Genomic DNA, 14,397 nt, shown 5'->3' on the forward strand with positions numbered 1-14,397 from the left:
AGAATAAAAGGTAAAGAAAAATGAAGCAAATTTTAGTGGCCATTTTTTTTAGTTTCAAGTTTTTATTTAAATTCTAGTTAGTTAACATATAGTGTAATATTTGTTTCAGGAGTAAAATTCAGTGATTCATCACTTACATATTTAGTAGCTGTGCTTGCCCATGAAAATAACCCCACTATTAAAGTCTCTTTATCATACATAATGCTATATCTAAAATAATATTTTATTTTATGTTATTATACTGTTATTATACTGTCCCACAGAAATGGGACAGTATGAGTCCTTACAAAATCCTGCACCCCTGGGAGTTATTTTGAATACCAAAAACTTCCTGTGATCACAGTCTAGTCTTCCTTTGTATTTACTTGATTATCAATAACAGAACAGATTGGTTCCCACTTTCAGAAAATGAATTATAGCACTTAAAGTTGAATGAAAGCAGCTGTATTTTGGTGGCAGAGAATGATAGTCAGCTTGATGGGAAACAGAGGGTAACTAGTTTTTAGAAGGATGTAAAATGATATTAAAATATTATCGATTTTAAAAATGTTATGGATTTTTAAAGACTCCAAACCAATAAGGGATGAATTTGAATATACAGAACCATACAGTGGAAACTTTTTGCATTAAATAGATCTTTGTGGCATTGACGTTCTCTATAGAAACAGGCCTCTCATAGGACCTATATTTTCTCGTGATAACAAGAAATACATGCATGCATGCAAACATACATACATAACAAATTTCAAAATAAGAAACTTGGTTATTTTTAACTCAACATGAACACCAGATCTACCTGCTTGCTTTGCCAAAACTATTTTTTTAATGTTCTTTCCCTAAATTATTTTTAGTTATATCTTTAGGATAACATAGATGGTTATGGTATGTTATTATTGTCAGTGATGATGCTCACAGAATATCCTCTGGGGTCATTCAGGTATATGATATAGTTAATTCATCTAAGTGAAAATTTGTTTTTTTCTCACTTTTCTCTCTTGCTAATGACATCCACAGGGTGACAAAGGACAAATAGGGCCCACAGGAGAAATTGGAAACAGAGGTGCTCCTGGACAAATTGGGGAAAGTGGTCCTAAGGGTGCCAGAGGAACTAGAGGTGCTGTGGTTAGTATTTGATTTGTTTCCAGACCTGAGTTCACTGTGGATGGAAAAGAAATGTATCCATGTCCTTAAAGTTTCATCCCTTGATTAATTTTACAGAGAAAGCAATAGTTCCATTGAAAATAATCTACCTCCATGGGCTGTGGAGAATTGTAAGCATTCCACAGTACTTAAATGGCTTAGTGGTTTCTGGACATGGAAAAGGGAAAGGGGAAAAAAACTCAAAATGGAAATAAAATATGAAATGAAGTTTTTTAAAAAATCAAATTATAACTCCTCACCTAAGAAAGTTTATATGCCTTGCACTTATAATTTAATATCTATATAAAACTATACTTTTGGGATTGGCAAATTGCTTTGAAAATTAGGTTTATTTAAAAATGAGTTTTCGTTATAAGCTTGGACTCCACATGCTTATCTAGAGTTTTTTTTTTTTTTTACCTAACCAGCTGTGATCAATATCCGTAACATCGAATATTTAATCTTTTGCATGAACTTTATATGATGTTGGAAACAAGGGCAGCATAATACTTCTGAACCTATAATAGCAAAATTTTATCGCTAAAATATTTGGAGCTGTTCAGAAAGTCCCAGCATGAGAGATGCAGAATATTTGAGATATAGTGTTTAGTGTTTTCACTGTTTCATAAGCTTGTATGCATGTATATTTCCTCCTCTTCTTTAAAAGTCACAGATGCGGGATCCCTGGGTGGCTCAGTGGTTTAGCGCCTGCCTTTGGCCCAGGGCGCGATCCTGGAGACCCGGGATCGAATCCCACGTCGGGCTCCTGGTGCATGGAGCATGCTTCTCCCTCTGCCTGTGTCTCTGCCTCTCTCTCTCTTTGTGCCTATCATAAATAAAAAAAAAAAAAAAAAAAAAGTCACAGATGCTAGGCTTTTCACCAAGGCCTTCTTGAGAGCATTGCATAATCCGTCTGCTAAGAAAAGTTTGTCTCTGGCTCATGTTACATACTCATCTTACTACTTCAGGTCTTTCTTACTTTCTTTTATTTAAATTATTAATATGTTTCTGCTTTTGGTTTATATGTTTAAAAACTTTATGCAATGTGATTAATTTTTAATAAACATGAGAACTAATTGAGAGTCTTGCCATCAAAGTAGGCTCCTACTTTGGATTTTGTCTAAAAAGAATATTTACTTTTTAAACATTGATACATATCTAACTTTTCCAAAAGGTTTCATTAAATTCACACTCCCACCACCAATACTTCATATTAACCCTTTTGATATTTGGCAATCTGATAAATGAAAAAGTGCATCTCATTTTCTTTCTATTTACATTTCCCTAATTACAATTAAGTAATTTGAATATTTTTTGGAAATTACCATTTATTTATTTATTTCTTCCTTTCTCTTTACGATTTTATTTATTTATTCATGAGAGAGGCAGAGAGGCAGAGGGAGAGCAGGCTCCATGTTACATATTCATGCTCCTGCAGGGAGCCTAATGCAGGACTCGATCCCAGGACCCCAGGATCATGCCCTGAGCTGAAGGCAGACACTCAACTGCTGAGCCATCCAGGCATCCCTGGAATTGCCTTTTCATGTGCACTTTACATGAGTTATATTAGGTTGTTGTCTTTTTCTTATTGACTTGCAATAACACCTTAACATATTTTAGGTAATGTATTTTGTTAAAGATGTTATAAAATATATTACAAATAGATTTCCCTTGCTATCATTTATCTTTTAATATTATTTGTGATATCTTTTGCTGGACAGAGGGTTAATTATGTAGTCCAATTTTTCAGGTTTTTACATTACAGTTCTAGGTTTATTTCTTCATTAGAAATGCCTTTCCTACCTAAAGTATACAAAAATACTCTTCCATATCCTTCTTCTAATACTTTTATAGCTTTATTTTCACCCCTATCAAGTTTATTTTTTGATATGAAATAAATTATAAAGAACTGATTTTTCTCTTTTCTAAATTGATATTCAGTGGTTTCAAAATCATTTAATAAATAGTCAATCTGTTTCCCACTTTTCTGAAATTCCACCCTTACCATAAATGAAACTCTCAAATATTTATTGGCCTGTTTTCATTCTCTCTGTTTTCTTCTATCAATCTGTTAGTCTATCCGTAGGTCCAATACCATACTATTTAAATTATTATACTATTATAGTATTTTTTGAGACCTGTAAGAGCAAGTACTCCATAATTCATTTCTCTAAAAAGTTCAGCTCTTACTATAATTCTCTCTTCCATGTGAACTTTGAAATCAGCTCTTCAGTTTCCTTTAATATTGACTCTTTCTGTATAGAAGCAATATATGTCTTTCTATTTGCTTATATCTTCTTATACATCCTTTAATAAAGTTTTGTTATTTCCTTCATTCTGTTCTTACCTATATCTTTTTAGGTTTATTGTTAGTTTCTTATGGATTTTATGATTTATAATGCAGTCCTTTTTTCCATTAGATCTTTTCTTTGATGCTGTTTAAGACATTTAGTTTTATATTTTTACTTTATATCCACTTTAATGATAGGTGTTCTCATGGGTTCTTTGGGTAAATTATCATATTTAGAACTTCTGGTTAGTCTGATATTTGGTTAGGCATATACCTAGTCTGTGCCTTAATTTTCTTATTTCCTATTTAGTTTCAAACTCAAATAGGAGAGTTGATGTGGAAACTTTCTGATAGTATGAAAGATAAGACATTTTTAGGATTTTTAGTTTTGCTCTTTTCAATTGTCTGAGTCACATTTTCAGTACTTTAGGGGCATTTACTAATTAGCCCTTAATTTATATAGTATCCTCATCTGCAAAATATTGATAAGAAAAGCAATAGGGTGATTATTGCACATAAATTGTCGACCATCTCTATTTTTAACACTTTTAACTAGAGCTGAAACTGTTCATCAGAGCATCTGAAGCTATCAGGTACCTGGATAGCTCAGTCAGTTAAGCGTCTGCCTTTGGCTCAGGTGATAATCTCAGGGTCCTGGGATCCAGTCCTGTATCAGGTTCCCTGCTCAATGGGGAATCTGCTTCTCCTTTTTCTCTGCCCCTTCCTTCTGCCCGTGTTCTCTCTCTTTCCCTCTCTTTCACTCACTCTTGCTGTCAAATAAATAAATAAAATCTTTAAAAAAAAAAAAGCATCTGAATTATCAATAAATATGTTCTCCTTGATCCCATAGTGACAATATCAAAAACTATCAGGCTGTATCCTAATATTTAGTGATGCACGTCTACCATAAACTTTGACAGATGCAATCTACATTGCCAAGAGTTTACTAGAAAAATATAGGATTCTAGCAACTGAAAATATTTTTCTTAAATTAAGAATATTCATACCAGGCATAGACTACAGAAACATTTTTTGGGGTGGATTTTGTGGTTCAGAAGAAAAATAAGACAAAAGTTAGAAATTTTTGTTCTCCCATTTCAGACTAGGTAAAACATTATACCTAAAAAAAGTCTAAATTTTAAATAATAAGAGTACTAAATAAATAAATAAATAAATAAACAAATAAATAATAAGAGTAATGATTTAAACAGTTGTCTATTTTCTCTCTAATATTTACTTTGTATTTTAGGGACATTTAGGATTGATTGGACCTGATGGAGAACCAGGAATTCCAGGATATAGGGTAATCATTTCTAATTGGAAATTTTAAATATGTATTTACATGAAAGTGATTTTATAAAGATGTCATACCAATTATGCAAATCAAAATAAAATCTCACTGATAAACTCTTCTAATATATTTAGACCTCAACCCCCTAGAGAATAAATCTTATTTTTCTTTCAGAATAGTGCAATATCTAATAGTATGGCCTTGGTGGTATTAGGTGGAATATGGACAAATGATATGTAGAATGTCTACTTACTTGTCCTTTTGTTAGGGTCATCAGGGTCAACCAGGACTTCCTGGGTTGCCAGGACCTAAAGGAGAAAAGGTATGTGTGTATATTGACTTTTCAATCCTAAAGTTAAATATTAAATACTTATGTTCTTTCTGAAAGTATGCATGGAAACATTTTCAAAGAATAAAAGAAATACTTTTCAACTTGAGAAGTATTATAAATTCTAGAAGATAAATAACAAGAGACAAAAATGTAAATAAGTCATCAAAATGTCTTTGATTGGATTGGTTGTTTCAAGATATTCATGAAATAATACATGCTAAAGCACTTTGCAATCTGTAAAGCTTTGTGAAAGTAAAATTAATTACCTACTGAAAGCAATTATGAGACTATAGATTAAATGACTAATATATTTATAGTAAAATATTTTATAGGTTAAGAATAACTATAAGAGGACTCCTGTAGATTTGCAATATCATTGGAAAACTGAAATTTTGAGCAAATTCCTAAACTGCTTTTTATGTAATTTAAGCAGATTGACACTTCTTAGAACCTATAGGAATCACAATTGTAGAAAATATCCTATGCTAAGTTTTGTAGGTAAAAGCTTTCCATTTAGATAAGATAAATATTGTATATTTCATAACATATTAGACAATAATAGCCTGTGTATTTCAAAGGTAATTTTATTAATTTGATTTTGTTTTAAATTATTATCTTCAAAAAAAAAATTATTATCTTCATTATAGGGTTATCCAGGAGAAGATAGCACAGTACTAGGACCACCTGGGCCTCGAGGTGAACCAGTAGGTCTTTTTCTAAAATTATTTTGATGTTTCAAGATAAAATATATATAATAAATTTACAGCACCAATCACATCTTTTCAAGGAGTTTTGTTAGTTTCATAACATGATTTTATAGGCATGTACTATTTATAGTTATATAAACTAAATGTGAAATTTATTTATATCCAGGTTAAGATCCTTAGCATGATACATAGTTTAATACAATGAATTTCCAAATCTAATTTTCAGCATTAAATGTATTATAACAACTTTTTGCAGATATTATCAAAAACTATATACCTTAGACAGTTTAAGACAGATGTTTCTTTAATTATCAAATTCAGATTTATTTCTTTTTTTTTTTTTTTTTTTTTTAATTTTTATTTATTTATGATAGTCACAGAGAGAGAGAGAGAAAGGCAGAGACACAGGCAGAGGGAGAAGCAGGCTCCATGCACCGGGAGCCTGACGTGGGATTCGATCCCGGGTCTCCAGGATCGCGCCCTGGGCCAAAGGCAGGCGCTAAACCACTGCGCCACCCAGGGATCCCCAGATTTATTTCTAAGTGTTAAAAAAATCTGATCTGTATACTTTTTTATAGTAATCTACATAGTTATCAAATGATTTTAAAACTTATCTAGCCAGCTATTATAACCAATACTCTTTAAAGATCACTGACCTGTTCTCCTAATTCAGCATTTTAAGAGCTATGAACACCATTTTGAAAAGTAGCTATTGTAGTTTTGATTATCTGAATAACCACCTTTATGTTCATGATTGACTAAAACAATCTTAAAGGACATTTGTAAATTAAATAGGTAGAACAAAAGTGTTCAGTTCATAAAAATAAATGTAATTGGTTAAATTTTCCATTTTCCATATAATTTTTTTTATAAAAAAAAAAATCCTAAAGCAGAAGAATCACATTTTGTAGTCTTTTCTGATATTTTGATCTGTCTCTTTGGAAATGTTTGAAAGTTATCTTTTGTTTTAGAAATAGGAAGGATTTTGGAATTATTCTGATTAAATTAAGCCATCTCATACAGAGGAATACTTATCTATAAGAATATATAAGATATATAAGATTTTTATCAAATATGCTCTAGTCTCTCTAAAGCTCTGGGGGAGAAAATATGGAAATAATGCAAAAACTTTGCCAAGATTAAACAATGTCACTGAAATGTAATAAATATCTTAAAAGTCTAATATAAAAAGCATCATTTTATCTGGTAGACATAAGACAGGTATGAAACTTAAACCAAGAACATTCTAAATCATTAAAGCAGAGTCGGAGATTATTGTCTTAAATTATGTGAAATACCTTTATTCACATAGGAATAAGTTAAAATTTATCAATTAGTGATCCATTATCAATTTTATGGTTTTGCCAAACATTTCAATTTGAGTTTCTTTTCAGACAGTAGGTCTCATATGCAAAAATTGCTTTCTCATATATCATAAAAATATATGAAAATTTTTAACAGTTTAAAATCATACCAAAGATTTTATATTAGGTATGTCTTGAAAAAGTTAAAAGTGTAAATTTATTAGTTAGGTACTACATGAAGGATTAAAATAAATAAATACAATTTTATTAGGTTAATTTATATTCCTGAACAAAAGTTCAGGAATGCCTGGGTGCTCAGTTGGTTAAGTGTCCCAACTCTTGATTTTGGCTCGAGCCATTATCTCAAGGTCATGAGATCAAGCCCCACTGTCAGGCTTCTGCCTCAGTGGAGAGTTTACTTCTCTCCCTCTCCCTCTGCCTCCTTCTTCCCCCTCCCCTGCCTACTCATGCATGCTCTTTCTCTCTTTCTCTCTCAGACTCAAAATAAATAAATAAATAAATCTTTTTTAAAAATTAAAAATCCATAGATTAAGGAATAAACAGTGGAATTTTTGATAATGGTAAAGTAGGATTAGCTATTAGATGCTTTAAAAAAAAAAACTTTTTTTATTGAGAGAGAGAAAGAGAGTAGGAGAAGGGCAGCAGCAAAGGGAGAGAAAATCTCAAGTGCAGTGAAGGGTTGAGTGCAGAGCCCCACACGGGGCTGAGTCTCATGACCCTGTAGTTGTGACCTGAGCCAAAATCAAGAGTCAGACACTGAAACAACTGAGTAACCTAGATGCCCCAGCTATTAAATACTTTTAAAAAGAACATTAAACAGTGTCTTCCAAAGTAGCTCCCAGCCTGCCACACCAGCAGATATCCTTAGCCAGGACTGGCATTCTCCAAAGTAGCTCCTGTCCCAACACACCAAACAAGTGGCTTTAGCCTGGACCAGCATCCCTCCAATGTGGCTCCTGACAAGGACAAAGGGCAAGGCCCACCCATTCAGTATGCCTGGAAATATGGAAATAATTCAGGTCAAATTCAGTTTGACCTCACAACCAGCCATACCAGGCACTGCCCTACCCACACCAATATGCCCCCAGCAATGTGGCCAATCATTGCAGCCATCTGGGCCAGGGGCAGCACTGCTCACCAGCATGGAAGCAACAGCTGTGGCCAAGCCACAACAGGAGGGCACAGACAGCCTACACCAGGCACCCCTCGAGTACCTTGTTCTAGTGACTGGGGGGGAATGTGCTTCTTAGGCCCAAACAACACCTTACATATGAGATCACTCCATCAAGACCATGAGACATAGCTGATCTACTTAATACATAGAAACAAACACAGTAAGTCAGGCCTAACAAAGAGACAGAGGAATATGTTCCAAAAAAACAAGATAAAGCATCAGAAAAAGAACCAAATTACAGAGATAAGCAATTTGCCCATAAAGGATTCAAAGTAGTGATCATAAAGATGCTCACCAAACTCGAGAGAATAGATGAACAGTGAGAACTTCAACAAAGAGATAGAAAGTATTAAAAAGATCCAATAAGAATTGAAGAATACAATAACTGCAATGAAAAAATACACTAGATGGAATAATGGCAGATTAAAGGATACAGACAGATCAGTAATCTGGAAAAACAAGGTAGTAGAAGTCATCCAAACTGAATACCAAAAAGGAAAAAAGGTTTAAGAAAAGAAGATAGTTTGAGGCCTCTGGGAAAATATTAAGCATATAATATAAGTCTTATAAAATAAACTTTAATAAATAGAGTGTAACAAGACAAAAGGAAGAAATAATAGATGAAAACATCCCTGAACTGGGGAAGGAAACCAACATCCAGCTGCAAGATGCAAAGAGAGCTCCAAAAAAGATGAACCCAAAGAGATCCACACCAACAGAAAATAAAGATGTCAAAAATTAAATATAAAGAGAGAATCTTAAAACAGCAAGAGTAAAGCAACTGGTTACATACTCAGTAACACCCATAAGGTCATCAGCTGATATTTCAGCAGAAACTTTGCAGGCCAGAGAGGAGTGGCCTGATATACTCAAAGTGCTGAAAGAAAAAAATCTGGCCAAGAATACACTCCCTGGCAAGATTATCATAGAGAATTAAGAGATAAGGAGTTTCCTAGACAAATGAAAATTAATGGATTTCATCACCTCTAAACTGGACTTCTGAGAAAGGCTAAAGGGACTTCTTTAAGTGGAAAAGAAAACACCATAACTAAAGATTTAAAAATTATTAAAGAAAAAGTCTCACTGGTATAAGCAAACATATAGTAAAGAGAGCATATCCACCATTTATAAAGCTGGTGGGAAACTTAAAAGACAACAGTAGTAAAAACAGTGCACCTGGGTGGTTCAGTCAGTTAAGCATCTGACTCTTGATTTTGGCTCAAGTCATGATCTCAGGATTGCAAGTTCAAGCCCTATACTGGGCTTCATGTTGGATGTGGAGCTTGCTTAAGATTATTTCTCTCCTTTCTCCCTCTGCCCTTCCCCTCTCTTAAAAAATAGTAAAAGCAACTATAACCACAATAATTAACTAAGGGATACACAAAATAAAAATATGTAAATTATGACAACAAATACACAAAACGTGGGGAGAGGAGAATAAAATTGTTGGACTTTTAGAATGTGTTTGAACTTAAATGACTATCAACTTAAAATAGACTACTCTGTACATAGGGCATTGATATGAAACTCATGGAAACCACAAACCATAAGCCTATGATAGATTCACAAAAAATAAAGAGAAAGAAATCCAAATGTACCACTAAAGAAAACCATCAAATCACAAGGGAAGAGAGCAAGAGAAGAACAGAAAAGAACTGCAAACATAACCAGAAAACAATTAACAAAATGGCAATAAGTATATACCTACCAATGATTACTTTAAATGTAAGTGGACAAATGCTCCAATCAAAAGACTGAGTGGATAAGAAAACCCATCGATGTGCTGCCTATAAGATACTCACTTCATACCTAAAAACACACATGGATTGAAAGTGAAAGAATGGAAAAGAAATATTCCATTCAAATGGAAATGAAAAATACCTGGATAGCGTACTCATATTAGATAAAATAGACTTTAAAACAAAGACTGTAAGAAGACATAAGAAAGGGCATTACATAATGATAAAAGGATCAATTCAACTAGAGAATATAATAATTGTAAATACCTATGCACCAAACCTTGTAGCACCTAAATTTATAAAGCAAATATTAATAGACATAATGGGAGAAATCTACAGTAATGCAATAATAGGGCACTTTAATACTCTACTTACATATATGGATGGATCATTTAGACAGAAAGTCAATAAGGAAATAGTTGCCTTAAATAACACGTTGGACCAGAGGGACCTAATGGATATATACAGAACATTCCATTCAAAAACAGCAGAAAAGAAAAGGGGCACCTGGGTGGCTCAGTCAGTTGGTTGTCAGCCTTTGGCTGAGGTTACGATCCCAGCATCAGCATCCTGGGATTGAGCCCCATGTTGGGCTTTCTGCTCAATGGGGAACCCGTTTCTCCCTCTCATTCTGCCTACTTGTGCTCACTCGCTCTGTCAAATAAAGTCTTAAAAAAAAAAAAAAACAGAATGCTCATTCTTCTTAAGTGCACACGGAACATTCTCTAGGTTAGATCACATGTTGGGCCAGAGAGCAAGTCTTAATAAAGTTTAGAAGGCTAAAATCATATCAAGCATCTTTTCTGATTACAATGGTATACAACTAGAGATAAATATCAAGAAAAAAACTGGAAAAGCACACAGGCACATGGAAGCTAAACGACATGCTACTAACCAAACAAGGAGTAAATGAAGAAATTAAAGAGAAAATTAAAAAAAAATACCTGAAGCCAAATGAAAATAAAAACAGCATCCTCCATCTAATACAAAGTTATATGCCAACAAATTGGGCAACCTAGAAGAAATGTATCAATTCCTAAACATGTATAATCTTCCAAGACTAAATCAAGAAGGAATGGAAATTTGAACATATTGATTACTGGTAATGAAAATAAATCAGCAATCAAAATCTCCCAATAAACCAATGTCTGGGACCAGATGGCTTCACAGATAAATTCTATCAAATTATTTATTTTTTTAATATTTTATTTATTTATTCATGAGAGACACAGAGAGAGAGAGAGAGGCAGAGACACAGGCAGAGGGAGAAGTAGACTCCAACAGGGAGCCCAATGCAGGACTCAATCCCAGGTCTTCAGGACATGCCCTGGGCTGAAGGCGGCACTAAACCACTGAGCCACCCGGGCTGCCCTCTATCAAATATTTAAAGAAGCATTAATACCTATACTTCTCAAACTATTCCAGAAAAATTAGAGGAAGGAATGCTTTCAAATTCATTCTATGAGGTTAGCATTATCCTGATACCAAAACCAGATAAAGACAGTACAAAAAAAATTACAAGCCAATATCATAGATAAACATAGACCATAGATTCAAGAATATAGATGCAAAACTCCTCAACAAAATATGAGCAAACAAACTCTGGGAAATGAACTAGGGGTGGTAGAAGGGGAGAAGGGCGGGAGGTGGGAGTGAATGGGTGACGGGCACCAGGGGTTATTCTGTATGTTAGTAAATTGAACACCAATAAAAAATAAATTAAAAAAAAAAAAAGAGGTAAATGTGGGACGCCTCTGTGGCTCAGTGGTTGAGCATCTGCCTTTGGCTCGGGGCATGATCCTGGAGTCCCGGGATCGAGTCCCCCATCGGGGTCCCTGCATGGGGCCTGCTTCTCCCTCTGCCTGTGTGTCTCTGCCTCTCTCTGTCTCTCATGAATAAATAAATAAATCTTTTTTTTTAAATAAATAAAATCTTAAAAAAAACAAAAACAAAAAAAAAACAAAATATGAGCAAACAGAATTCGGCAATACATTAAAAGGATCATATACCACAATCAAGTAAGATTTACTTCAGAAATACAAGGATGGTTCAGTATTTCAAATCAATCAATTTGATACACACATTAACAAAATAAAGGATAAAAATCATGATTCTTTCAATAGATGCAGAAAAAGCATTTGACAAAATTCAACATCCACTTATGATGAAAACTCTCAATAAATATCTTAACATAAGTTAGGCTATATTTGAGAAGCACACAACAAACATCATACTGAATGGTGAAAAGCTGAAAGCTCTTCCTGTAAGATAAGGAACAATAGTACTATGCTTACTCTCACCATTTGTATTCACAGTACTAGAAATACTAACCATAGCAAGCAGAGAAAAAAAGAAAGAAAAGGCATCCCCATTGGTAAGACAGAAGTAAAATTGTCAATATTTACAAATGACACTATACTATAAATGGAAAATAAAGATTTCATCAAAAAACTATTACAATTACTAAATTAACTGAGTAAAATTTCAGGTTAAAAAATTAATATGCAGTAATCTGTTGCTTTTCTATGCAATAATAACAAATTATCAGAAAGAGAAATTAAGAGACACCTGGGTGGCTCAGTGGTTGAGCACCTGCCTTCAGCCCAGGACATGATCCTGGAGTCCCAGTATTGAATCCCACATTGGCTCCCTGCATGGAGCCTGCTTCTCTCTCTGCCTATGTCTCTTCCTCTCTCTCTGCGTGTCTCTCATGAATAAATAAACAAATAAAATCTTTTTTTAAAAAAAAAGAGAGAAATTAAGAAAACAATCCCATTTACAATTGAACCAAAAATAATAAAATCTCTAGAAATAAGTTTAACCAAGGAGGTGAAAGACCTATATTCTCAAAACTATAAGACATTGATGAAAGAAATTAAAATGACAAAAATAAATGGAAAGATATACCATGTTCATGAGTTAGAAGAATCAATATTAAGATGTTCATACTATCCAAAGCAGCCTATAGATTCAATATAATTCCTAGCAAAATTTCAATAGGATTTTTCACAAAACTAGAACAAATTATCCTAAAATTTGTATGGAATGAGAAGACCCTGAATAGCCAAAACAACCTTGAGAAAGAAGAACAAAGCTGCAGATATCATGCTGCTTGATTCAAACAGTACTTACTACAAAGGTGTGGTTATCAAAACATTATGGTACTGGCACAAAAATAGATACATAGATCAATGAACAGAATAGAGAGCCCAGAAATAAATATATACTTCTATGATCAATTAGTCTTGACTAATGAAGCAAGAATATACAATGGGGAAAGGATAGTTTTTTCAATAAATAATGTTGAGGAAAACTGGACAGCTACATGCAAAAGAATGAAATTGGACCTTTTTTTTCCAATACATGCAAAAAAACACACAAAATGAATTAAAGGCCTAAACATTAAGACCTGAAATCCTAAAACTTCCAAAAGAAAACAGGTGTAAGTTCTTGCATATCAGTCTTAGCAATATTTTTTTGGATATGTCTCCTCAGGCAAAGACATCAAAAGCGAAAATAAGCAATTGGGATTACATCAAACTAAAAAGCTTTAAAAAAAAAAAAAAAAAAAAAGCTTTTTCACAGTAAAGGAAACCATCAAAAAATCCAAAAAAGCAACCCTCTAAATGAGAGAAGATATTTGCAAATGATATATCCAATAAGGGATTAATATCCAAAACATATAAAGAACTCAAATAAAACAATATGATTTTTTAAAAAATGAGTAAAGGGGAATGCCTGGGTGACTCAGCAGTTGAGTGTCTGCATTCAGCTCAGGGCATGATCCCGGGTCTGGGGATCGAGTCCCACATCAGGCTCCACCCGGGGAGGCTGCTTCTCTCTCTATCTGTGTCTCTGCCTATGTGCCTCTCATGAATAAATAAATCTTTTAAAAAAATTTTAAATATAAATAAAAATAGATAAAGGATCAGAATAGATATTTTTCCAAAGAAGACATATAGAAGGCCAATAGACACATGAAAAGATGTTCAACATCACTAACCAAGGAAATGCAAATCAAAACCACAATGAGATTTAATCTCACACTTGTCAGAATGGCTGGTATCAAAAATAACAACAAAGAAGAAATAACAGATGTTGGCAAGGATGTGGGAAAAAAAAGGAACCCTCATGAACTGTTGTAGGAATGTAAATTGGTGTAGCCACTATCTAAAACGTATGGAGATTCCTCAAAAAATTAAAAATTAAAAATATTGTATGATCCAGCTCTTTGACTTATTGGTGTATATCTGAAGAAAATTAAAAAATATAATTTAAAAAGATACATACACCTAAATGTTCATTGTAGCATTATTTACAATAGCCAAGATATGGAACAATCTAAGTGTTCACTGAGATGAATGGGTAAAATGATGGTTATACACACACACACACACACA

General features: G+C 33.4%; 1 protein-coding gene across 4 annotated transcripts in view; it reads left to right on the forward strand.

The window, feature by feature from the left end:
* COL24A1 (collagen type XXIV alpha 1 chain) overlaps window positions 1-14,397 on the forward strand; it is a 387,744-nt gene that overhangs the window by 293,604 nt on the left and 79,743 nt on the right. For 3 of the 4 annotated variants that reach the window (XM_025417772.3, XM_025417774.3, XM_025417771.3), the window contains 4 exons: window positions 1,015-1,122; window positions 4,680-4,733; window positions 4,990-5,043; window positions 5,700-5,756. In XM_025417772.3, the coding sequence (XP_025273557.3) occupies window positions 1,015-1,122; window positions 4,680-4,733; window positions 4,990-5,043; window positions 5,700-5,756 (273 nt within the window). The remainder of the gene's footprint in view (window positions 1-1,014; window positions 1,123-4,679; window positions 4,734-4,989; window positions 5,044-5,699; window positions 5,757-14,397) is intronic. The other variant, XM_025417773.3, reaches the window with a different exon arrangement.

The sequence above is a fragment of the Canis lupus genome, chromosome 6, assembly GCF_003254725.2.
Source record: "Canis lupus dingo isolate Sandy chromosome 6, ASM325472v2, whole genome shotgun sequence".
Taxonomy (NCBI): domain Eukaryota; kingdom Metazoa; phylum Chordata; class Mammalia; order Carnivora; family Canidae; genus Canis; species Canis lupus.